We start from the raw sequence: 26463 nt of genomic DNA, 5'->3' as shown, positions 1-26463 counted from the left end.
GTTGCTTCCATGTCCTGGCTATTGTAAATAGTGCTGCAATGAACATTGGGGTGCATGTATCTTTTTGAATTACGGTTTTCTCAGGGTATATGCCCAGTAGTGGGATTGCTGGGTCATATGGTAGTTCTATTTTTAGTTTTTTAAGGAACCTCCATACTGTTCTCCATAGTGGCTGTATCAATTTACATTCCCACCAACAGTGCAAGAGGGTTCCCTTTTCTCCACACCCTCTCCAGCATTTGTTGTTTGTAGATTTTTTGATGATGGCCATTCTGACTGGTATGAGGTGATACCTCACTGTAGTTTTGATTTGCATTTCTCTAATGATTAGTGATGTTGAGCATCTTTTCATGTGTTTGTTGGCCATCTGTATGTCTCTTTTGGAGAAACATCTATTTAGGTCTTCAGGAATGGTTTTATACTCTAATTGCTGTTTTTAATCTATCAGAAAATGATTGTATTCTAATGTTTGAAAAAATGCAAAATTTTCAAACAATTCAGTCTTTTAACGTAAAGTTTGTTGTTATGTTGGCCCCTTAGGCCTCAGATCTGAAAACAGTAAAAACAAAATCTGCCTCTCTGGATAATAATAGTATTGTTAGGACAACTCCAAAGCTGCAAAATAGTGGCTGAGAATTAACTGGGATAATTTCTAAATTAAATCGATAATTTCTAAATTAAATCATCATTTTTCTTTCATGATTCATAAGCTTGAGTAGATGGGATGATGTGTGCGATGGGGGAGAAAATAGCCTGGGTGACCTAAGAAGTGAGACACAGAGCACGTTGGTGCTGAGCCCAGAACAGGGGGCCAGGCTGGCTCTCAGCTGCTGCTCTTGATGCTGTCAGGCTCCTCCAAGTCCATGGTCTCACTTTACCGCCTCTGGCCTGCAGGGGGAGCTTCGTCTTCTATAGCAGAGTATAGGATTTGACTGGAAAACAAAAAAACAAAAAACAATCTATTGTTGTACAAAAGTTTTTGAAATTTTTTGTAGGCTCTGGATAGTTATGGATGCCAGAGTTTTGAAGTTTGAATAACTAAGGTGTTGTGCTAATAATGATAATAATTTTTTGTCTGTATAGTGCTTTTTCATGTGTTTCCGGAGTGATTTCCTTTGTATCTTTTCATGTGCATCTCACAGTCACCTGATATGTGAGGCAGATGTTAATAACCTGGCAGAGGAAAACACTTAGGTGTGGGAAGTCTTGGTAACCTGTCTCTAGTCCCAGGTAATGGCAGCTCTTCTGACTCCCCACCTTTTGCCTTTTCAGATTTGTCTCTTTAGGATCAATGTATATGGATTGTAGAATGAGCCCAGGGTACAGTAGTCATGCATAAACTTGAGACTCTTGGTTGCAAGTGTTAGAAAGCTCACCAACTGGTCTAAGTAAAGGGAAATTTCCTGGTTCACATTAATGAAAAGTCATAGTGTAGAAACTGCTTCAGGCATGGCCTGACCCAGAGGTTCCAATGACCTACTCAGAATCCAGCTTCTGTCTCTCTTTCAGTTCTGCTCTCTGTCTTTGCTTCATTTCACAGCCAGGCTCTCGCCTCATGGGTGTTGTTGACTTCAGGCTGACATCCTCACAACTTTAAGTCTAATGGAAAGACTGTCTTCCTTGTAGCTTCTGCATGAGTCTCACAATTCACTCTGATTGCATCAGTCAGGGCCACTGCCCATCCCAGGTCTAAACGCTGGATGGATTTACATTGATTGACCAGTCCTGGATCATGACTTTTCTGAACCATTCACTGTGACTGGAGAGACTCAGAGCACTGTTTGGCCAGCCCTGCTCATACAGGATCCCCAGCTGGACCCACAGACTGAGAAAGGGTGAGGCAGATGCTTTATATTGGAGTGCTTTACCAAGGAAGGGATAAGGAGGCTGGCTAGGTGGCCAAAAACCCCTCAGAAGTCCATTGTAAATGTCAGTCTAGTACGTCTCAGGCAGATAGAGAGTTCTGTAACCTGGAACAATGCTTCTCAGAGTGTGGTCCACAGAAGGTGATAGCCTGTGAGCTCTTTGTTACCTGTCTGTAAGGAGATTGTGCCAGAATGAACATCACGCTTGGCACTAAACACACTGATTAGTTTGAGCTGACATTTTTTTTTTTCATAGCAGGACTTTTTGAAGAAGGAAGCAGTGCACTGACTTATATTCTGTGCGAGCTCCTTATCTTTTGGAGGGACCGCATTTGAGTGCCCCTGGCCTAGAGCACAGACTTCTCTCATAGGCAGAACGAAGGTGCTGCAATTCAAACTCTGAGCAAAGGGAAACAACCCCAAACCAAATATACCCGATTAGAGTGGGAGGAGGACAGAAAGGAGACACTTATTAATGTTTTTTTTAGTGAAATAACTCAACCCAGCATCTGTTCTTTGTATTCTGAGTTTTTTGTTTTTACATAGTTGCTTAAAAATTTACAGAGTGGATGAGACACGAGGCACTCGTACAGCTTGTGTTAGATGGAAAACCCGTGTCAGTATGCTGGTGTCAGGCTGGCAGTTTCATGAATCCACGAGGACCTGGGGGAAACATGCTCAGTTAAAATCCATGGGTGTGTTGTTATGCAAAACACTTAGGAAGTTGCTCTGCTCCATAAAGGCCTCCTTTCTCTGACAAGACTTTTGAAACTATTCTTCTGATGTGCAACTCCTGAGAGCAAGCTGATTTAACTCTGCAAAGGTGAGGTGGGGACAGTTCTTTATTGATTTTTCTACCTGGAACTCACAACCGAATGATAGAATTAAGGGAAGGAGATTATTCTTGTGGCTCTCCATTCAGCAAATATTTATTGGGGAATCTACTTCTGGGGGCTTAATGAGGAATAAGACCTGCTTCCTGACCTTGAAGAACTTCCAGGGGAATCCGTGAGAGACACACAACTCACCATGGGAACAGGCATCGTGAATAGTCAGCGTTATATACGTGTGCCGGGCACCTCCTATTGTCAGACCTCATGACATGTGAAGTTGGACTTAATTACTCCCATTTACAGATGAGGAAACTGAGATGCAAATTATTTGGCCAAGGTCACCGACTAGTAAATGTTAAAGCGGAGATGCAAACTCAAGCCCGTCCAACGATAGTGGTTCATCTGCAACGCTTACCCTCTTTCCTCCCTAAATCACAACAGGCAAAGGAGATGAGCCCATCAGGATGGAGCTGGGAGGAGGGGAGAGGAGCCGTGTGGCTGTCCTCCCTTCTACATGGGCTAATTTGGCTCTGCTTCGCCAGCTTTCCTGCCCTGGATAAGGTCACAGTGATGAGGGCTGATGGCATGAATGTCAGTCTTTGGAGGGACAGGACAACTTCAACCAGTCGTTGTTACTCTTATTATAATTCCCCTGCCGCAGCCCTTCTCAGCCGGACAGGATTGCCTCAAAGCCTGTGCTGGCGAGTGTTTAGAACAGATGTGCAGATTCTCACACTCAGGAGCTGGCCAGGGAGAAGCCACCCCAGTGCTGGTGATCTGGTTGCTCAAACCATGCTCTTTTCTTGCTTAGGGTCAGCAGTTGGAAGACTCTGCAAATCTAAATTGAGGCATCTGGACAGGACTGGCCTTGGTTTCCTACCCAGCACTTTGATCTTGAGCCTTCCCTAACTGCTTGTCAGGGTTTCTGTCTTCACTCAACACAATGGAATAGAGATTGGCCGGGGGTGTCGGTGAGGAAACACACATGGATGATCAGACTCGCGTGGAGTGAAATTACTCAGTTAAGCAAACTGGAGCCTGTGGGTTCCCTCCCGCTTGGTTTGGCTCCAATACCACGTAAGGGATCTTGGATCCATAGGGAAAAGAACGTAAATGTTGATCCATCAATAGAACGGAGACCCTTCCCCCTAAGGTTCCCTGTCTCTGTGGTTAGAGGCAGTTCTCCTCTTTCACGTGGTTTTCTCATCAGAGGTGATCGGAGTCCGATTGCAAGGATGACTTAAGATGTGGGTGCAGTGGCAAAATAATAACCCCCTCCTCTGCATTTTAGTTATGTTCCTGCTCCATCTAAAGATGTTTTCCATAACCCTTATAAAATGACTTATTAAAGCTGGGCTCCAAGGGGAGAACTTCACGATGCTGGACTTAGCAGTGATTTATTGGCTATAACAGCAAGACACATGCAACAAAAGAAAAAAATAGACAAATTGGACTTCATCAAAATGAAAAACTTTGGTGTATCAAAGCACGCTGTCAACAGAGTAAAATGGCAATTCACAGAATGGGAGAAAATATTTGAAAATCATCTATCTGATAAGGGATTAATATCCAGAACATATAGAAAGCTCCTAAAATTCAACAACAAAAACCAAACAACCTGATTGAAAAATGGGCAAAGGACTTGAATAGACATTTCTCCAAAGAAGATATGCAAATGGCCACTGAGCCCATGATAAGGTACTCAACATCATTAAGCATTAGGGAAATACAAATCAAAATCATGAGATACCACTTTGTGCCCATTAGGATGACCGTTATCAAAAAAATAGAAAATAACAAGTGTTGGTAAGGATGTGGAGAAATTGGAACTCTTGTGCACTGCTTTTGGGAATGCAAAATGGTACAGCTGCAATGAAAAACAGTATGGTGATTCCTCAAAAAATTGAAAATAGAGTTACCATATGACCCAACAAAAAAATTGAAAGCAGGGACTTGAGCAGATATTTTGTATACCTGTGTTCACAGCAGCATTATTCACAGTAGCCAAAAGTTGGAAACAATCCAAATGTCTATTGACAGATGAATGGATAAACAAAATAGTATATCAGTACAATGGAATATTATTCAGGCTTAAAAAGGAAGAAAATTCTAACACATGCTACAACATGGATGAACCTTGAAGACATTATGTTAAATGAAATAAGCCAGTCACAAAAGGACAAGTCCTGTATGATTCTACTAATACGAGTTACTTAGAATAGTCAAATTTATAGAGACAGAAAGTATTGGTGCGTACCAGGAGCTGTGGGCTGGGGAGAATGGGGAATTATTGTTTAATGGGGACAGAATTTCAGATGAAAAGAGTTCTGTGAAAGAATGGTGGTGATGGTCGCACAACAATGTGAATGTACTTAATGCCACTGAACTATACATGTAAAAACGGTTAAAATGGTAAATTTTATATGTGTATTTTACCACAATTAAAAAGATATGTTTATAACTCCCCTCCCCAGGCTACAACAGAGATTTTCTTGAGGATTATATGGGGGAGGGGGATATGTTCTCACTCGCCTCACTCAGAGCCCTTTCGGGTGCTGTAGGAGGTGCATATTTAATTTAACTGAATTCATTCCTATGCACTCGTGTAAAAAGGGTGAGAAAAATAGCAGTTCACTGAGAGCAGGCCAACCTGCCCTCTGTAGTAGCACGTGCATTTATGCCCCCAAGTGAGGTTCTTATTCCAATGCATCTTACAAGCTGGTATTCTAAGCTGCCTATTTTTCAAACAAAAAGGCCCCTAAACACAGGTCAGCTACTTCATGTGATGAGCAGAGGAAGGAGGGAGGCGGCCTCCAAGCTGGTGCTGGAGATACTCTGGCAAAGAGGGAGTCTGGTCCTCTGCCCTCAAGGAGTTGGCCAGGGAGTTCCCTGGAGGTCCAGTGGTTAGGACTCCGTGCTTTCATTGCCAAGGGCCCAGGTTTGATCCCTGGTCGGGGAACTAAGATCCAGAAGGCCGCTTGGTGCAGCCAAAAAAAAAAAAAAAAAGGTGTTGGCCAGTTAATGACAGAATGATAAAATTAATGTAAATGAACACTCAGATTTATCTCATGCCAATCAATTTGTGAATATATTCTTTTATATGTACACATAAACATATTCAAACACCTCAACTGTCTTCCCAAAAGGATGTGTTGTGGCTTAAAAGAATAATGATGATGAAAATAAGATAAGCATTTCTTATGAATAAAATTTAAAAGAAATCTAGGTCAAGGGTAACTGAAGAAGAACTAGATGAGACCACAGAGAGACTTAGCACATAGAAATTTATGCTGTAATATCTTATGAAATAAATACAGTTGGGCCGTGGATTCAGCTCTCATCTTTCTGCAGCCGAATAAAGAAGTTACGAGACTCTCAGTGCTTTAAGAGAAAAGCGGGTTGTTGCCGCAGACGTGCTTCTTCCTTGCTGTCATGTCAGGTCCTGAGTCCTCATAAAGTGTAAACTGGGCTACTTAGGGTCTTCAATCGCATCCTTATAACAAACTCAATGGTAACCTGATTTCTGGGATTCTTAGTGCATTTTGGAGGCCTAATGACAGCACAGTTCAGTAGGAGCGATTCTCTGGGGCTAAAATCTCTGCTCTCCAATTATCCAGCTCCCTTCCTGTAGGAACAGTTATTTCTGGCATGCGTGATTTTGATGAAAACTAGGCAGCCAACAGTTCAAAGGTACATTCTTTGGCAAGGGCCTGGCGAGCAATTATTGTATATTGCAGATTAAGGCCACATCCACATATTTAAAAATCACCCAAATTGAAGGTAGGATTGATGTTTTTCTATAAAAACTTAGAAGTTGACCCAGGACTTGGCTAAGGGAGTCATCCCCACTCCTACAGCGTGACCTGAGGCCATGCCTGTGGGCAGGGCCAGAATTTTCCATAGAAAACTGTTTTAAGTCAGTTCCAACACCTGAACAAATAACAATCAAGGCTTGAAAATTCCACTCTGGGAAGCATGGGAATAATGAAAAATCTTAAGTAATAGTTACCAATTTCTCTTTACATCCAGAGAAAAATTTCCAGTGGTACATGGATGCAATGTTAAATTATAAGTGAATGTTAAAATTTTAAGAATAAATTAGTTGCAAACTGTGCCCCTAAGTAATGAAATGAATTGGACTGTAGGGTAGTTGAATTTGGTCAATTACATTTTGTGTCAAAAGTGATAACTTGGGCTTCATGGTAGTTGATCTTGAGCCATTTTTCCTGATGAAAGATGGTGGGGATCTTTTGTTATTGAGGCCATTCCTAGAGTCTTGATGTGAAAGAACAGACTTGTTTTTCTATTCTCTTTAACAGCAAGCTAGTGTCTAGATCGTCTGAAAGTGGTTTCAAATTATTAAGAGGCAGGTTAAAAAGAAGAACCAAAATATATCCTTCCTTTTTCTCATCTGTATAACAGGGATGTTAATAGTATCTCCCTTATAGATTTATTATGATGATTCAATATGTAAAAGCAATTAAAACAGAGTCTGGGTGCTTTCCTGGTGGCACAGTGGTTAAGAATCTGCCTACCAGTGCAGGAGACATGGGTTTGAGCCCTGCTCTGGGAAGATCCCACATGCTGCGGAGCAACTAAGCCCGTGTGCCATAACTACTGAGCCTATGCTCTAGAGCCCGCGAGCCACAACTACTGAGCCCGTGCACTGCAACTACTGAAGCCCGCGCACCCTAGAGCCCATGCTCCACAACAAGAGAAGCCACCACAATAAGAAACCCGTGCACTGCAACGAAGAGTAGCCCCGGCTCCCCGCAACTAGAGAAAGCCCGTGTGCAGCAACGAAGACCCAACACAGCCAAAAATAAATAAATAAATAAATTTATAAAAGAAAAAAATGCACAGTGACAGCAGTAGCATTTTTTTAAAAAAACAGAGTCTGGTACATAGTAAATATTCAATATATCTTAGCTATTATTGTTATCATATCTCAGAACTTTTTTTTTCTTTTTTTGGCTGCACCGTGCGGCTCGTGGGATCTTATTTCCCCAACCAGGGATCGAACCTGTGCCCCCTGCAGTGGAAGCGTGGAGTCTTAACCACTGGATTACCAGGGAGGTCCTCATTTCTCAGAACTTTTGTCTGATTTCACAAAAATAAGTCCTGCTGAACCTCACTCCATAAAGATAAAAGGCAGGTTTTCTAAAATAATCAGTCACTGGAGTCTCTTGAACTAATAACGTAGTTCAGACTGGGGCTTTGTGCACAGAGGTAGAGGCCAAGGGAAAATCAGTAATCATAAATTGCAGACTGCCTTAATACTGTTTTTGATAGATCTCTATGGAGGCTGATAAAATCAGTCGTAGAATTACTGTTTAGCTCCTCAGTCGAAAAAATGGCTTGAGAAAATAAGATTAAAAAATTTTTAAGTGGAAATGGAAGATATCCCTTTAAAAAATGGCGTAGAGTTTACTCCGAGGTCATCTGTTTTAGATCATACCAGTTATATTGCTGGAGGAAGCAGACTGGCAGGATTTGGAACACAATGGTATTGGACTTTGCACAGTTGTAGGTCCAGGAAGTTTACACTGGGGGCTTGCTGTAAGTTGGCTCCTATAACATCGAGGCTGGGAGCGTGGGCGTTGCCGTTACTGGGTTGGAGTCATGGAGTCATACCCAGAACTAGCTGTGAGCTCGCCAGCAAGCTGCCCCATCACTCTAAGCTTCAGTTTCCTTGTCTGTAAGTCAGGGCAACAAGCATCCGTGGATACAGTTGTTGAGATATGGTTTAAATAAGAGAATGCAATTAAAATAATTAGCACTGTGCTGAACACATTGTTGGTATCTATTATTAGAGAACTTTAATATCAGTTCTGGGGACTTCCCTGGTGGTCCAGTGGTTAACACTCCACGCTCCCAATGCAGGGGGCCTGGGTTCGATCCGTGGTCGGGGAAATAGATCCTGCATGCATGACTCAACTAAGAGTTTGCATGCCACAACTAAGGAACCTGCATGCTGCAACTAAAGATCCTGTATGCTGCAACTAAGACCTGGTGCAGCCAAAACTAAATAATTAATAAATAAATAGTAAAACATTTTTTTTAAATTTAAAAAATTAAAAGGCAACTTTCTTAAAAAAAATTAAAAATAAAATAGAATAAAAAATAAAATCAGTTCTGTATGTGTAGATAGATCCTTTTCCAGAATCCGATCAGAATCTCCTAGGGAGATGGAGAAACCTGTCCACGGTTTATAAAATTGAGAAAATTAAGCCTCCTTGAAGTCTAGAGTTAGGGTCTAGAGTCACCCTAAATCTTGTTTCCTTACTGATTTTGTAGTCAAGGAGGCAAAAGCATTTTAAATCAGGGTTTAATTTTAAATAAATAAGATCCAGGTTGCCCTTTCATTTTCATGTCACGTACCACAGGATTAACCTCTCTAAGATTTTCTGTGCTATCTTCTTAGGCTCAGACCTAGAAGGCCAGGGCCCACGTTTTCCAAACATGAGCCCAATGGATAAAGCCAATTAAAAAAAAATCTCTTTAATAATCTTAAAATACATAAAGAATAATTGAAAATATAAAAGTTTAAGAGGGATAAAAAGAAGCACAAAAGATGAAAAACATAGAAAATAATGAAAATAAAGGATGATTTTAAAAGGAAAAAAGTTTCAGCTGAACTTTTAAAGGAGTAGAGAACGTTAAAAAGGCAAGAAAAATGGAAGGTGAGAGCTCAGAATGAAATGAAACAGTGCGAGTTAGAACAAAATACTAAAATAGAGCAGAGCTATACAGTTATAAAACTCTTAAAGACAAGGTAACAATATATACTCCCAGGGACTTCCCTGGTGGCACAGTGGTTAAGAATCTGCCTGCCAATGCAGGGGACACGGGTTCAAGCCCTGGTCCGGGAAGATCCCACGTGCTGCAGAGCAACTAAGCCTGTGCGCCACAACTACTGAGCCTGCGCTCTAGAGCCCGCGAGCCACAACTACTGTGCCCACGTGCCACAACAACTGAAGCCCGTGCGTAGAGCCTGTGCTCCACAACAAGAGAAGCCACCACAATGAGAAGAAGCCTGTGCACCGCAACGAAGAGTAGTCCCCGCTTGTCGCAACTAGAGAAAAGCCTGCATGCAGTAATAAAGACCCAACGCAGCCAAAAGGTAAAGAATAAATCCATCTGGAAGTGGTTGGGCAGCAACATCTGCTTAAAGACCCACTTAAGAGTCCTCGAAGCTGGAATAATCTCCCAGCTCAGGGTCCTCCATTGAGGCCACTAAGCGTGGGCTTGGTACCTCTTATATTATTGACAGCCTTCATGCCGTGCTCCTGCATTATTTCCATCATTCCTCCCTATAGCTCCAGGTCGTAGATATTGTTATCCTCATACTACAGAGGAGCAAACTGTTTGGATACGTGCCCTGTTCCACTAGCAGATGGTGGAGCTGGAGCCTGAAGCCCAGCTGATGCCAAAACCCATGCACTATTCTTGATCTTTCTCTGCTTTCCAGGAGACATTATCATCAGCAGCAGCAACAAAGACAATAGCACAATCCCTCGCCCCTTAATCCCTCCCCTTTACCTTGTCAAGATTATCTATCAAATTAGGAAAGACTGCTGTTCTTAGCAAAGAGCCCAGCGATAGTCAATGTGCAGTGGGTACTCTGTGTATCTTGATAACCCACTGGAGTGTTACATTTTTTTATATCTTCTCCCTCCCCCCCCTTTTTGGGGGTACAAAGTTGATCCCAGTTATTCCATCACTTACCGCAGCTCAATCTCCTAAATATTTCCCTCACGTGGCCACTTTTCTCCATCTTCGCTGCCACTACCAAGTTCAGGCCACCGTCTTGTCATTCCTTGTATTAGTTTCCTGTAGCTGCTGTAACAAATGACCACCTACCTAGGTGGCTTGAAACAACAGAAATTTATTCTCTCCCAGTTCCGGAGGCCAGGGGTCTGAAGTGAGGACCAAGGTGTGTCAGCAGGGCTGTGCTCCCTCCAGAGGCTCTAGGGGAGAATCTGCTCCTTGCCTCTCTCTTCCAGCTTCTGGTGTCTGCTGACACTCCTTGGCTCGTGGCTGCATCATTCCAGTCTCTGCCTCTGGGGTCACATCGCGTTCTCCTCTGTGTGTGTCAAATCTCTGCCTATCTCTTAGGAGAAGACCTGTGTTTGCATTTGGGACCCACCCAGATAATCCAGAGTAATCTCCCCATCTCCAGATTCTCACCTTAATCACATTTGCAAAGGCCCTTTTTTCACCCTATGAGGTGACATTCATGGGTTCCAGGGACTAGGATGCAGCTATAGTTTGGAGGGCCGTTTTTCCGTCTGTCACACCACTGAACTTTCGCAACCATCTCTGCTTCCTTTGCCCCACCCAGCAGTCCAAGGTCCCCTAAACATGCAGATCAAATCATGCACGGTGGGCTTTAAACTCTTCAGTGTCTCTTATGGGCCTTGGGATGGTCCTGATTCCCTGATAGGGCCCGTGATTACCTCTCCACCTTCCTCTCCCCCACTTTTTCCTTCCACACTATATTCCACCCCACTCAACTCCCCCTGGTTCCCCAAGGAGGTGGGCTTCCTCGCTCCTCTGGGCCCTTGTGTGTGCCTCCAGCCCTCTCCCGCCTTGTCTCTTTTTGCTGGGCTCATTCTTTTTTTTTTTCTTTTTTCCCTTTGGCCGTGCCATGCGTCACACAGGATCTCAGTTCCCCAACGAGATATCGAACCCACGTCCCCTGCGTTGGGAGCGCGGAGTCTTAACCAGTGGACCACCAGGGAAGTCCCTGGGCTCGTTCTAGTTCATCATTCTGTTCCCGTTTAGACTTTGGACTTCACTTCCTCCGAGAAGGCGTGCTCTGCCCACGCTGGGTTGGTCGTGCCTTTCTGTGCGTTCGCTCAGAGCTCTCCCCTCAATAGGGACAGCCTCTCTATCATGTGTCCACCTGTTCACAGGATGTGTCCCCTGCACCTGGCATGGCACCTGACACACAGTAGGTGCTTAATAAATGATGAGAATACCCGTGAGAGGGGAGCCTCTACATCCACCCTTCTTGCTGCAAGCAAGAACACTGATCCACGCAGAAGAGTTTTTGCTGGAGAGGAGTATCAGTGTGAATGCCAAAAGTTCCCACAGATCTTTATTTTTAAGCATAAATCAAGAATTATGTAATTATGAGATCCAAGAAAATATTTTCATGCTTATTCCTTTGTTTTCTTTCAGGCCATTCCCGTGTTTCTCACTTTGCATAATGTAGCCGAAGTTATCATCTGTGGGCACCAGAAGTGTTTTCAGAAAGAGGTAAATGATTACGCAAAAGGCTAGTTTCACTTCCCTTGCTTGAAATTTCAAAGACATGCTTTTTATGTACGGTCCAGATTAGTGTCTGTCTTTTCCTGCCATCTGTTTCCAGTCAAGCCTGCCTGACGGTGGTCACTAATTTCAAGGATCACGATTTTGACATCCCTTCAGTTCACCAAACATACGTGGGGATGCTTGTGGGTCTGAATGGACCTCAACCCCAGGCCAGCGCTGAGCCAGGGCCTGGGGGGCCGAGGTAGAGATGACTGTGGGCCTGGATGGTGGGGGGGACATTCCCCCCCTCCCCCCACTGCATCCCAGCACCACGAGGAAATATTTGGCAAGCTTCCCACAGGGTGCTGGGAGCTTTAGCCCACCCTGGGGACATCCTCTTTTCTTCCCGACCCCAGCTCTGCCTTCCACCAGTTGGAACACGTTTCCTCACCTTCCGGGCCTTCATCCGTGAAAAGGGGAGAGAAATGTCACCCACTCAAAGAGTCGTTGGGAGGACACCATGCAGCACAGGTGCTAGTAGGTGCTCCCAACACTTTCTGGCACATAGTAGGTGCTTTGTACCTACTATGTAGTTTAGCTATGATTTTTAACGTCATTGGTGGTTTTAGTTTGGTACCTCTTTTGAGAGTTCCTTTTTTCTGACATCTGCCTGTTTCAAATGACTTCACATCAAAATTTTGGAACTTTTAAGCTCGAGAGAGGCTAGTGGGCCATGCAGGCAGCACACTTCTTACAGGTGTGCCGGGGACAGAGAGACACCTTTCCTGTGGCCAAGGCCACTCCACACACCACCGCTCCCGGGGGACCTTTCTGACCATGGATCTGATCATGTCCCCCTACATACAGCCCTTCAGGACCACCCAGAAGCTACCTGGAGGCCTGCAAAGCCCTTCGCCACCTGGGCCCCATCCACCTCTCTGGCTTCAGAAATTCCAGCCACAACCAAACTTCTCACTTTCCCTAGACCATGTCGTGGTGTTTCTCTCCTCTGATCTGTCAGCAAACCTCTTCGTGCACCCCTGTCCCATTCACTCTATGAATATTTCTACGTCCCTGTGTACGTGGCCACCCTGCCAGGCCCGGGTCGGCAGTCGTAAGCAAGAGGCATGATTGCTGCTCTTACAGAGCATCAGCCCAGAAGGGGAGACAGACGTTAAACTAAGAATTAGACCCACCTGCTCGATTGTGTGGCCAGAGCAGGCCACTCTGGGGAGGTGACATTAAACACAGACAAAGGATGAGCAGGAGTTAGACATGGGGGAGAGGGGAGTGCTCCCTGGAAGAGGAAGCAGCAGACGCAAAGGACCAGGCATAGGAAGGGACTTGGCGGAAGTCATTCTGGGCTGTGTGGCTGGAGCTTGATGAGAAAGAGGGGGGGGGCTTAGGACGAGGCTGGAGACGGGCCTCTGGGGCTGAGCTAGGAATTTGGGATTTATGCTGAGTGCACTGGGAGCTGGGAGGAGCCGGATGTGTTATAAGGCCCACAGACACTGAGCAGCTTCACAGTGTTAAAAGCTCCCCCAGTTTCTGCGGAGGAGAACGGATTACAGGAGGCGAGGGAAGCCTGTAGTGACTCCAGCAAGGCTCCGTACTTCAGGCTAATCTGCCTGCAGTGGGAACCTTCCCTGACACCTCAGGCAGCTTGGGCACCTCCAGCTGACATTTTACTTATCACACCAGCGTGCAATTTCCATATGTCATCATTTCTATCGTGTGCTTCTTTTTTTCACATCTAAAATTTTCACTATCGGGACTTCCCTGGTGGTCCAGTGGTTAAGTGCTTCCACTGCAGGGGGCACAGGTTCGATCCCTGGTCAGGGAACTAAGATCCCACATGCTGCATGGTGTGGTCAAAAAAATAAATAAATAAAAATAAAATAATTCTTTAAAAAATAAAAAATAAGTTTTCACTATCTGAAATCAGGGTGCTTTTATAGTCAATGGTATGTCCTGGTCTAATGTTTTTGTTTTTGTTTTTTTCTTAGTAGTATAAAAAGTACTAATTTTACAATCAGTGGCATCTTAAATTCAGCGAAATACAGTATGATTTTCCCTGTGTCTCTGCCTGCTTCCAGCCCTCTCATTGCAGTGACCCTGTGGTCGGGTTTTTTTTTGGAGCCCCAGGTCTCAGCCCAAGGACTGGAGCTGAGCTGAAATATTCACTAACTGGTCACTTAGGTTCCAGGAGCTGCTCAGGTTCTGGGAGACTAGTCAGACCCTGACTCAATTCCACTCAAATTCCAAAGAAGCCTTCTTATTCACAAAATGGATACCTTTTGTGTGAATTAAAAATGAAGATTTACCTGGTCTAGGGACGAGATCCAGGCATCTTCATGGGATACTGCTTCTTTCTTTTTTTTTGGGCCGTACCATGTGGCATGTGGGTTCTTAATTCCCTGACCAGGGATAGAACCTGCACCCCCTGCATTGGAAGCGCGCTGTCTTAACCACTGGACCACCTGGGAAGTCCCTTCACGGGGTATTGCTTCTTGATGGACAAGTCAGATCAGGTAGGAGAAGGTGAGGGTGGGACATGGGGCTGGAGGGTCCTCAGTGTATTTCCACCAAGCAGAGCCCAAGGGCCAGACTCCCAGACCAAGAGGACCTTTCCTCGGAAGCAATTGGGTGAATACCAAAATATTGTGAATCTTCAACTCCATTTCATTACTGACACAAAACAACATCATTTCTTGTCGGGGAAAATTAGGAAACAATTGAGTGGGTTACATATCTATTTAGTTATTTTTAAAAAACCCCTTTCTTTCCTTTACGAATATCATAAGATATAATAAGTCGTAGAAAATGCAGAGGAAAAAAATGTCAGAAATCAACTGTGATCTTACTTCTAGAGGAAACGACTTCATTCTTTCAGTTCAGACATACGTAGAATATTTACAAAAATGATAAAATACATCCTATTTTTCCATTGATCGATTTGTTGGAATCCCTAAATGCCTCATTTCTCTCCACATGGAACTCAGTGTGTTGGCCGGTCCCTGTTTGCAGATTTGTAGGTGGTTTCTAGTAGTTTGGCGTTAAAATCTGCTCTGTGATGAAGATGACCGTGATATGTGCTTCATATGATTTATATTTCCTGATCATTCAGCCTGGAGCCATGACCAAGCGACCGGGTGTCATGAGGAACATGGTTGGACGCCGCCTCTCAGACTTGACCTGTGACTCCGGACGAGGGCTCTTTGGTCCGTTATGTGTCAGGTTTCCCTAGAATGGCCTTGGGAGAGTAGAGTTGACCTCTTCATGACCTCGCTCCCAGATGATGAGAATAAGCTCTATCTGGGCTGTGGTTCATTGTCACCATCCGTAACTAGTTCTTTGTGTATGTGCACACACGCACACAGTTTGACTCTAAGTTAGCGTGTGGCTTGTGGAATTAGTCTCACTAACTTGCAGATATATTTGTCACGGTTTAACCTTAGAATACGGCTATTCATTCATTGGTTCGCTCGACATTTATGAAGTATATGCTACATGTCAAACATCTTGCTAGGTCTACAGCTACAGATGTGGAGAGACACATTTATCACCCTCCCAGAACTCAGGCTGAATGGGGAGCTGACATGTAAACAGGTGCTGGGATGCCCATAGAATGTCCTATGGGCTGGAACAGGCGTGTGAGTGCACTGGGGGGCGACCGCTGGTAAGTCTGCTTGCAAGGGCCAGATTGGAACCCAGTCACGCAAATGGGTAGGAATTTTCTGGGCACTCCAGGCAGAGAGGAAGCAGCCAATGAAGGCCAGTGGCCTGAAAGGGCCGGTGGGTGTCACTGCAGGACTGGCTGTGACAGAGTCCAAAAGGGTCAGGCTCTGGAGCGCGATCGCCTGGGCGCACACCCTGTGATCCCGAGCAACTTACCTGATTTCTCTGTGCTTCAGCATCCTCGTCTGTAGCACGTAACCCAGGACTGTACATTAACCCGCAGTGACACGAGTCAATATGTGTCGAGCACCTAGGACAGCACCAGCAGTCCTCAGAGCGCGTTAGCTTACCCAGAGCGGCGTCAGCTACTTACTGTGACTTTGGCAAGGTGACTCTTGAGGAGTTATAGTGACCCACGCAGAGCTGAGATGTCATTGGGACTTATCACTGGGTGATTGGGGACCGAGGGGCTTGCGGAGGGGAATCCCGGACACAGACCCCTCGGATGCTCTCGGAGCCTTGGGGGCTGGAGCTCCGTAATGAATTTCTCGCTGGTTTTCACTCTCCATGTCTCAGGTTCTGGGCTCCTGTAGTCAGAGGAGGTCAAAATAAAAAGGACTCTCTCCTCTGTGGGATGGGCAAACTCCTTCAGGCACTAGGGTTGATTTGCTGCCCTGTAACGGAAGCCCCCAAGCACCTGCTGGTGAACATGTCACTCATGGAAGAGTTGAGCATTCATTCTTCTTCCTCCAAACTCTGGAGAGGTCAGCTTTATTTAGCTCAGAATCTTTTAGTGACACGTTTTCCCATGTTGGGGGCAATTATCCATGTGGGAGCCAGGTCACCTCCGCGTGTGTCATCCTTTCTGTACTGAAGGGATAAGTGTCCCCACCGGGGGGCAGTGGAGTCAAGGTTGGCTTTGCCTTTGGTCTCTGCTGAGGCCGGTTCCACAAAGATGAGAGATAACGTATAAGAGATAACAAAGGATCTAAAGTTGGGAGCCACTGCTTTGTACACACACATCGTGTGTTTATTAAAACAATGCATTGTGGATTATTTAGTCACACATGAAAGCTTAAGATAGCCTTCATAGCAAACCACATGTTTCTCTTGCCAGTGCTTTACTTTTTTTTAAAAATTGAGATATAATTGACAGATAAAATTATATTTGTTTCAGGTGTTCAATATAATGATTCAATGTTTGTATATATTTTGAAATGATCAACACAATAAGTCTAGTTAACATCCATCACCAAGCATTTGTATTTCCTGTGATGAGAAGTTTTAAGATTTACTCTCTTAGCAACTTTCGAATATATTCAGTACAATATGGTGTTAACTATAGTCACCGCACTGTATGTTACGTCCCCAGGCTTTGCTTATTTTATAATAACTGAAATTTTGTACCTTTTGAGTGCTTCATTTTTAAACAATATGTTCATAGTTCACACTTTATCTGAGCTGGAGTAAAAGAAAATTGCAGTTTGTCCTCAACTAGCAAAATAATCCTTCTGAAATGTCCAGAATTAATCTATTATCTTGCCTGACCATTTCCCCTGTCAAATATGAAAAAAATCTATGCTTCTTCCTGCTAGAGCTTTCTTCCCAAGTGCCAAGGACTAATTCCCTTAAACTGACCAATAAAAAGGAGGTAACAAAGGTAGAGTATGCATTAGAATTTCTTCATTTCAGGGAGCTCTAAACGGCAACTTTAGATTTCCCCAATCTGCCCTTTTTTCCTTCTCTCTAGGGGTGGAGTCAAATGTCCCTTCTCCTTTTTTCTGTTTCCTAATTTACACATCATACCAGAGAATTTATAGCAGTGCTCAGGGTCAGAGCTGGATTAATGAAAGGAAAATTTAGAGACAGACCAGAAGAGAAGTTGAACAAGAGCTTAATTTCTTTTCCTACACAGGGTACATTGATTTCTCTCTCCTTTTCATGATGTGTAAGATATTCGAAGGCTTGGGCGTGGCATCATTTTGCTTTTTTGTGGGTAAACATAGCTCTAATGGTGAGAGTGGTAAAACTACTCATCCAGAGTGCTTTGCTGAAGTGACTCAACTCTGGACCTCTGAGTCATCCTTCATTTGGTCCAAGCAGAAAAAGCCTCAATAAATACTGAAGTGCAGCAAGTTGTTAAGCCCCCAATAAACTTATTCATAATTTATGTGCCTCTTGATCTAAATATTTACTTTTAAGGGGAGCAAAAAAGAGTTTTTAAAGACTAACTGTACGTCTCTTTATTTTCATACAGAAAACATCTCCTGCAAAGATCTGTAGGTAAGTTTAAACAAAAACAAAAAACAACAACTTCACAAACATCTAAAATAGAAGATTTAACCTGATATTAACTTCGATGAGAAACCGTCTGTTGACAATTCATACTTGAGAGTTGACAGAGGAATTTATTACAGACACTTATATATCCCTATTTTGTGTCTTATTCTCAAATTTGCTCTTTTTTTTTCTGAAATATTTTATCCCTAAGGGGAAAACAACTCGTGCTAGATTTCAGCCATTGATGCCCAGAATTTCACTAAGAGTTGTGCAAGACTGATGAAGAATGAAAATGGAAAAATGGAAATGACTTAAAGTTTTAAAAATAATGTTTGAACCTCATTGGGTTTTTAAGAATTCCCATGGTGGAGAAAGTACTGCCTGCGAATCCACGGATCTGAGTCGTGGTCTTGGGCCACACGGCGCCGTGACCGTGGGCAGGTTTCATACCTCTCTGTGCCTCAGTTTTCCCAGCTGAAACATGAACTGGGCTGGACCCTCTGGCAGGTCCCTGGGCTCCTGTTGTGCTAATTCTGACCTGGATACCTTGTCCTCTGGTGGCCTTCCTGCTTCCTTGGCAGTAGCTGCGAAGCTCGGTCCTGAAGATAGAAAACCAGCAGAATGTTTTGATACGTGGATTTAGGACTTTTTGTTTCATATATTTCTGGGCTTTCATCCAATCTCCTTTTTTTTGCCTTTATTACAGGCTGCTACTTGAAGAAAAAAAAAATCCCACTGTCAGGACGCATCCTCTTGTTTAAAATTATTAGCAGGTGTTCAAGAGAGGCATTAAAACCCATTTATGCCTGATGTAATCAGGTGTTGCTCAAGGCCAAGTTTGGTGGGAAACCAGGGGCTGCCTCACACCTGGCACTTCTCCCCTCAGCCCTGAGGGCTTGTCTGCTTGAGGGGATCTAATGCTCATTGCCTGTGGATGGGGAAGCATCCTGCATCCTCTAAAGCCTCTGTCCACTGCAGGCAGACGCCAAAGCCATGAGGGTTCTCCTCTCCCCCAGCCTACAACCTGCCTATTCCTGTGCAGTCCCAGAAACCCTCCTGGACAACCTCCCTCCTCTCACCCGACCCTGGCCTCCGAATCCCTCAGCAGTCGGGTGCCGGGGGATCGTCTCAAGGCTGTTTGCGTGTGTGCCTTTAAAGTTGGCGAGGCTATAGGAGCGGGTGGATTGGAGTGGTTAGAACCGGTCCCGCGTTGTCCTGCCCTTCCTGAGGCCCTGAGGCCCCAGCTCTGAGGGTTCCTCTGTGCCCATCCTCCTGCCTCAGGCCCAGCAGCCGTGCTAGTCTTGTAAGGGGTACACTGTGTGATGACAACAGTGAGGACTGTGTGTGTGTGGGGGGGGGGGTTTGTGGACAGAATTGATTAGCATCACTATTGCCAGTGTACTTAGGTGATGAGTATCAGGTTGTTGTGTATTACGTATATATATGTAAGTAATAAAGAATTTGATACGTATATAGAACATATACTGGTGTGAGATGTCATATGGTAAAGTCCCCTAACAGTGAAAATGCTGTATTCACTGCCCCCGTTTATGTCTTTGATCCTTTGCTGTTCGCCACGTAATGCAGTGGTCAGAAGGGACCCAACCCTGAATATTGTTGTTGCATCATAAAATGGAAAGAGGGGGAAAGAGCATGTGGTCCTTTGGGTTTTGTGTTTTCTGGTGCCTTTCTTTAGGAGGAGAGAATGATTAGGAAAAGCTATAGGCCAAGATATTTTGGTATATGAAACCCATATACCATCTAAAAACCACTGATTTCTAAGCCAAAAAGTATCTCCAAATCGACTTTCTAATGAATGAGAAAATGTGAAAATATCTGTGATTGGCAATGTTACTTTTTTGTGCAAGAATTATTAAAAAACCTTTTGTTATGGAAATTTCTAAACAGATATAAAAGTAGACCGAATAGTATAATGAAGCTCTGTAGACTCATCCCCCAGATTCAACAGTTTTCAACTTAAGCCTCTACCCAGCGCCTCATTTCAGCAAATCCCAGGCATTGTAGCATTTCAGCCATAAATATTTTGGTATGTATAAGAGATTTTTTTCTAATGAAACTTTTTTTTGTTTGTTTTATTTTATTATTATTATTTTTGGCCATGCTTTGTGGCTTGCAGGATCTTCGTTCCCCAACCAGGGACTGAACCCCTGCCCTTGGCAGTGAAAGCGCCGAGTCCTAACTACTGGACCGCCAGGGAATTCCCTTATTTGGGAAAAAGTTTAAACGGATAGAAAAACTGCAAGAAAATTACAATGAACTCCCATATACCTTTTACCTAGATTCACCCACTGATAACGTTTTTTGTATTTGCTTTCTTTCTCTCTCCATATATACATATGTACATATATATCACATAAAATATGTAAGAATATATACATAATTATTCTTACTCTTATTTTTGTCTGAACCATTTGGGAATAAGTTGCAGGGGTTATGACTCTACCCGTAAATACTGCAAAGCGTATCTCCTAAAAATAAGAAGCTCTTGTATAACCACAGTACAATGATTAAGTTTAGAAAATTAACATCGGCTACAATACTGTTATGTAATATTGAGTCGATGTTCAAATTTGGCCAATTATCCCGATATTGTCTTTTATAGTAATCTCTTCCCCCAAAGATGTCATGTCTCTTTCGTATCCTTTAATCTGGAACAGTTTCTCGACATTTTATTGCCTTTCATTGCCTTCATAGTTTGAATAGTGTAAGCCCATTGTTTTGTGGACTGTCCCTGAATTTGGGTTTGTCTCAGTGTTTCCTTGTGATTCAGTCCAGGTTATGCATATTTGGCAGGAATACCACATGAGTGACGTTGTGCCCTTCTCAGTACATCATATCAGGAGGCACATGATGTAGCTCTGTCCCACTATTGGAGATGTTAAGTTTGATCATTTGGATAAGGCGATAAGTTTGCAATGTGCTTTCTGTGGTGTTTTCTTATTGGTAAGTGGAATAACTGTAGTCTGCTTGCCCAATTTTCCACTAGTGTATTTTTGGGGATCAGTAGTTTAAAGAAGCCTTCTTTTTTATATACTGTTTTTCTCAAGTGAGCCAGCTGTGGTTTTGCACATGTCCTGCAAATGCCTGTCTCTGGGAAGATGGCTAGCCAAGCCCCAGAGAAGAAACTGGTGTCAGCAGAGCACATAATTGAAAACTACATGGGTAGTGAGGTTCTCAGAGGATGAACGGGGGAATTGGGTGTGGTCTCATGAGATCTTTGCCTCATCCGAGCTCCAGTCTGTGTATTTCAACCTCCACACTCTCCGGGACTCACCCTTGATGTTGACAAGTGAAGCTGTGTGTTTACCTCCTCTCCACAGTGTCCTCTTCCTCCTGGCTGCCGCAGGGTGCCTGCCCTTCAACGACTCCCAGGTGAGTTCAGGCAGACTCACTTTGCCTTCCAGGTATCTCTGAAGCCTGCGTGGATGAGCAGAATTTCCGAATCCTTCCTTTGAGAAGCAGGATAGCCCTGGTCTATACAAAGGCATGTAAAAGCAAACTTTTGGGGCCCTAGGGCACCTTTTGGCCAGGCCAACCCCTCTCCTCAGGTCTCTGCCTTCTCCCAAGGCTGCAGCAGGGGAGCCCGCAGACCTTGGGCTTCTGGGTGCCGCGATGGGGGCGGGCCACCCTCTGTACCTGCTGGGAGGACCTGCATGTCCAAATGACTCCAGCCCCACACACTGAGGCGAAGTTGATTTTCTTTTCCTCTCCTCCCAAGGGCCTCATCTGCACAGTGATTTTCACTTTGTCAGACTGAGTTTTTCTTTATTAGGCATTGAGAACCCACCCCCACCTCCAGGAGTCATCTCATTTCGGGCTCTTTTTTTTCTTTCTTTTCTTCCCCAGCATTTATTCAGTTTCCGTCAAGTGTTAGGCACCGAGCCAGGCTCTGGGGGCACAAGGAGGAATTGCCGTCATCCAGGCAGAAGTCGGAGTCTAGTCAGAACAAAGGGGAGGGGGCAGATGATGAACAGATAATTATAACACAGGGAGGCCAGGGCTCTGTCCGGGGAGGTGTGGGATCCTTCGAGGCTCAGAGCAGGAATAGGGAGCTTGCTGTGTGCCAGGCTCTGTGCCAGTGCTTTAGTGCCTTATTTTATTTAATCTCACAGCAATTCCACAAGGGTAGCAGCTATTATTATCTCCATTTCATAGCTGAAGAATAGCGAGGCCCAAATCACCAGGTAACAAATAAGTGGGGATTTTAGAATTTAACCCAGATCTTTCTTTTTTCTTTCTTTTTTTTTTTTAAGTCACTGATCCTTTATTTTGTTCCAGTTAATATATCAAGTATTAGTAACATGAAAGCTATCATATATTGAACACTTGTGTGCCAGGCACTGTGCTAAGACCTTTGTATACTCTGTTTCATTTAATTCTCACAACAAACCTTGAATAGTTAGGATTCGTATTTTACAGAAGAAGAAACAGACTTAGATTAAAATAATTTTTTCAGCTGCTTGGTATAGTCAGTGTGTAGATGGTGGCACAACCAGTCTTCAAACCTAGACTTGTCTGCCTCCAAAAGACATGTTTTTAATTACCATGCTAATTTATAGCAGATGGGCAATAGTCTTTTGGATGTGGGGAAGGGAAGGGGGCAAGAGAATTAACCCAGATCTTTCTGATGCTGGAGCCAGGCTCTGCTTACTGTACCTAAATCTTGAAGGGTGAGGAGGAGCAAGCCAGGAGAAGAAGGCAGGTACGGACAGAGCCCTAGAGGTGTCCTGAGTGGCCTGTGATTCAACTTTATTGAGCACCTACTATGTGTGCATCCCTGGGCAAATTCCTGCCCTCTTTGAATTAATCATCTAGTGCAGGATGGAGACAGAGACAGGTCACAAGTTAAACAGAGTGTGTCGGGTGAGATAAATGGAAAAAATAAGGAAGGGCAGAAGAGGCGGGAGTGCCCCTCAGCTGAGTTGGCCAGGGACGTGCAAGTTCTCTTTCTCTGGAGGGGGATGGGCAGTGGATGGGACTGGTTGGGTTGACAGGAGCTTGTCATAGGGATTCTTGGGTGTCCTGAGTTTGGATTTCATCCTCAAGTCACTGGGGGATGACTGGATTGATTTTAAGCAATAGGCGGCACCATCAGGTCTACTTTTTAGAGATGCAGTGCTGGGGAGTGGGGGGGATGGGGAAAGAGATGCTGGAGGCAGGGAGCCCTGTTAGGAAATGTTGTAGGCAACTGGGTGAGAAATAAGGAGGGACTGGCCCAAGGCCCCAGAGTCCTGTCTGGCACCATGCCTGGCACTGTGCACTGATGTTTAGTGTTTCTGATCCCGTTTGTCTGTACTTACAGCCATTTTTTTTTTTTTTTAATCTTGTGTTACAGTTTGATCCAGATGGTTATTTCTGGGCTGTAATTCACTTATTCTGCGTAGGTAAGGGTTTTTTAATAAATTTATTTATTTATTCATTTTTGGCTGTGTTGGGTCTTTGTTGCTGTGTGGGCTTTCCTCTAGTTCTGGTGAGCGGGGGCTACTCTTTGTTGCGGTGTATGGGCTTCTCACTGCAGTGGCTTCTCTTATTGCGGAGCACGGGCTCTAGGCGTGTGGGCTTCAGTAGTTGTGGTGCACGGGCTCTAGAGCGCAGGCTCAGTAGTTGTGGCACACGGGCTTAGTTGCTCCGCGACATGTGGGATCATCCCAGACCAGGGCTTGAACCCGTGTCCCCTGCATCGACAGGCAGATTCTCAACCACTGTGCCACCAGGGAAGCCCCATCAGTAAGTTTTTAAAGAAGTCTTACTGAAACAATTGAGACTTATTATTCCTTATCATATATCCACTTTTTAGTGATCCTGGACAATAGGAAGATTAAATCCAAGGTGTCAAGGTTAAAATTAAATGGGCATTTTTCTGGTTTGATTTTCCTGTTTTGGAGTTTTCCTGAAATGTTTGCAGTTTCCATAGAGTCTCACCTTTCTCGTGACAAACATTAATTAACTCGCCAGGGCCCAGGCTTCGCTTGCTCAAATCCACTTGTGCAGTGCTGGTTGGTCTTCTCTAAAAATGGTGAGAAGAGATCCAGATGCAGAGGTTTGTGTCAAAAACACTCTCTTTCAGCAGTATACCAAAAAAAAAAAATTAAGTGGGTGAAATAAAAGGATCATCTACTTTATTTCAAACCAATGTTTCCTATCTGTAGTCTTAGGGGGATCAAACAGTGCCCTGACTTTGTGACACATGGGTCAGAAGTCCAGCGGTGTTTCTCATGTGCACCATCAAAGGAAATCCAGGCTTCCTGTTAATTGTGTCCTTCTGGGGACCACGAGCCTTTCCAGCCCAGCACTCTCTCTATGAACTGCATCATCTGGGGGCTTAGCGAATGTGCATCCTTGAAATTCTCCGAAGTGCTCTTTGTCGCCCCCTATTGGCTGCGGGTGACCCTTGCAGGGAAGAGGGGCCCTTCTCCCTGCAGATTTCATGCTTCCCAGGAAGCACCAGCCGCTCCCTCCACAGAATGCCACGTGCCAGTGACTTGTGTTGCTTCCTTTCCAGGGGCTTATAAGATACTACAGAAATCCCAGAAACCCAACGCGTTAAGGTAAACTTTTAAAGTTTGGTGAGTCGTCATTTGGTTAAAGGAAAGGGGTGAGACCCACGGAGTCGTGAGCTTCTTCCTTCAGCCAGAGACTCCATGAGTCCAGGATGGGGGGAGGGCAGCAGGCCGGGTCCATCAGTACCTGAACCACCGCCAGCGATGTGCGAAGAGCCTGGAAGTCTCTCTCCTCTTCCTTCAGGGCGGCTGTTTAGATGACATTTTGACAAAAATTGCATGACCGGCTGCCTTGGGCCCCAGTTCACTTCCTGCAGCTCAGAGGCACAAGTCTTTTTTCTTGTATCTGCAACCCCTTCCTAACTTTAGACCCAGAAGTCTCCCCCGTCACCAGCTCTGTTCTGGGGTAAAATGAGGCCTTTGTTGAGGGCAGTCAGTGGAACAGAGTTGCTGAATGTAAATGAAAAAGATGAGAATTCAGGCCTTGGTTGGGCTGGAGCCGCCAGGTCAGAGCCCTCCACTGGCCAGCTGGCCCCTGGGTTTCGGGGCCGCCTGAGGGCCACAAAGAAAGGTCTGAAGGGACTGACTCCTGGGAGAAGGTTATACATGCTGAGGGTATGTGATGGGTCCCTAGAGCACCATTTTTTCTTTGAATAAAGTGTTTTTTCAGCAAGAAGCCAGTAGAGTTGTTAGATAAAATACAGGATACCCAGGTAAATTTGAATTTCAGATAAGCAGCGAATAACTTTTTTAGTTTAAGTATGTTTCATGCAATATTTGGATCATACTTATACTAAAACATTATTCTTTATGTGAAATTCAGATTTATTTGGGTGTCCTGTATTTTTATTTGTCAAGTATGGTAGCCCTAGAAGCCAGTCCAGTGACCTGAGAGAGCTGACACTCCTTTTAAAATGGCAAATGTACACATAATCGGCCACAAGTGAAAATGCATGTGATAGTACTAAATTGGAAATGTTTTTAAAAAACGAGCCAGGAAATGGTTTTGAATATAAAGTACTTTTCTTAGTGTTTATTAATGATTTATAAATGTAGGAACTTGTACATAGATCTAATTTATTAATGGAAGAAAATGACTATTTTGTGTATGTTAAACACATATTATTTCACCTTTTATTTATTTATTTATTTTTCTCATTTCTTAGTGACATTGACCAGCAGTACTTAAACTATCTATTCAGGTAAAATATAATTTAAATTTTCAAAGAATAACTCATATTCTTCTAGAGCTAATGGATTTTTATTTTCCAATAATGTATATATTTTCTATTAATTAATTTTTTTATTGGAGTATAGTTGATTTACAGCATTGTGTTAGTTTCTGCTGTACAGCAAAGTGAGTCAGTTATATCCAGTAATATTTGGATAAGGGAGATCTGAGCCAGTGTGCCTGCCTGCCAGGAAGGCAAGCTAAATAATTGGTGAGATGATCAGAATTGCGGAAACTAAATAGTAGTCCTGCCATTAGGCCAGGCAAGAAGGGCTTCCATCCAGCCCCGCACTTCAGAGAGCCATGCCTCTCCCCAAGGCATATGGAGTCTGTAAGGCTAAGAGCCCACACCCTTCCTTCTAGACTGGGACTTGGAATTTCCTACCCAAGTGGATTCCAAGGCCTCCCTGGGTCTGTCTTCTTAACTCATTCCGAGACCCAATGGATGTCCAAAGAAAGGCTGTTAGTATGAGGGATGTGGATGGGGGGTGGGCTTGCAGACTGAGGTGTCCACACACACATGTTTGAGGTCCTTGGGTGCAGGCTGGAGCCTGGTGTCGGAGAGAAGAGGGTGCACTGGGAGCTGGGAGCCAGAGGCAGGCTCTCTCCACACCGCCACCTTCTGACAAGAAGCTCCAAGGACTCCACGAATTCTAAATTTTAATCTGGACTTTCAGGTTGCTTTGAAGGTGTATTTGTTAAGGTAGGATGAAGTTTGAGGCTTGATTTATAATATGTAAGTATAGTATATGGATTTCCATTTGTACCGTTGCCCCAAGCCAAGTAAAGAATAGGGG

At 44.2% G+C, this 26463-nt stretch overlaps 1 protein-coding gene across 1 annotated transcript in view; it reads left to right on the top strand.

Annotated features, from left to right (window-relative positions):
- Positions 1 to 26463, top strand: part of TMEM241 (transmembrane protein 241) — a 104933-nt gene that overhangs the window by 24465 nt on the left and 54005 nt on the right. The window contains exons 5-10 of the mRNA XM_059894803.1: positions 11885 to 11962; positions 17892 to 17917; positions 21256 to 21307; positions 23271 to 23319; positions 24438 to 24483; positions 25602 to 25637. Coding sequence (XP_059750786.1) covers positions 11885 to 11962; positions 17892 to 17917; positions 21256 to 21307; positions 23271 to 23319; positions 24438 to 24483; positions 25602 to 25637 — 287 coding nt within the window. The remainder of the gene's footprint in view (positions 1 to 11884; positions 11963 to 17891; positions 17918 to 21255; positions 21308 to 23270; positions 23320 to 24437; positions 24484 to 25601; positions 25638 to 26463) is intronic.

This window comes from Balaenoptera ricei, chromosome 14 (assembly GCF_028023285.1).
Source record: "Balaenoptera ricei isolate mBalRic1 chromosome 14, mBalRic1.hap2, whole genome shotgun sequence".
Classification (NCBI taxonomy): Eukaryota; Metazoa; Chordata; class Mammalia; order Artiodactyla; family Balaenopteridae; genus Balaenoptera; species Balaenoptera ricei.
The sequence above is the reverse complement of the archived record's forward strand: the minus strand, read 5'-3'. Positions and strand labels throughout refer to the sequence as shown.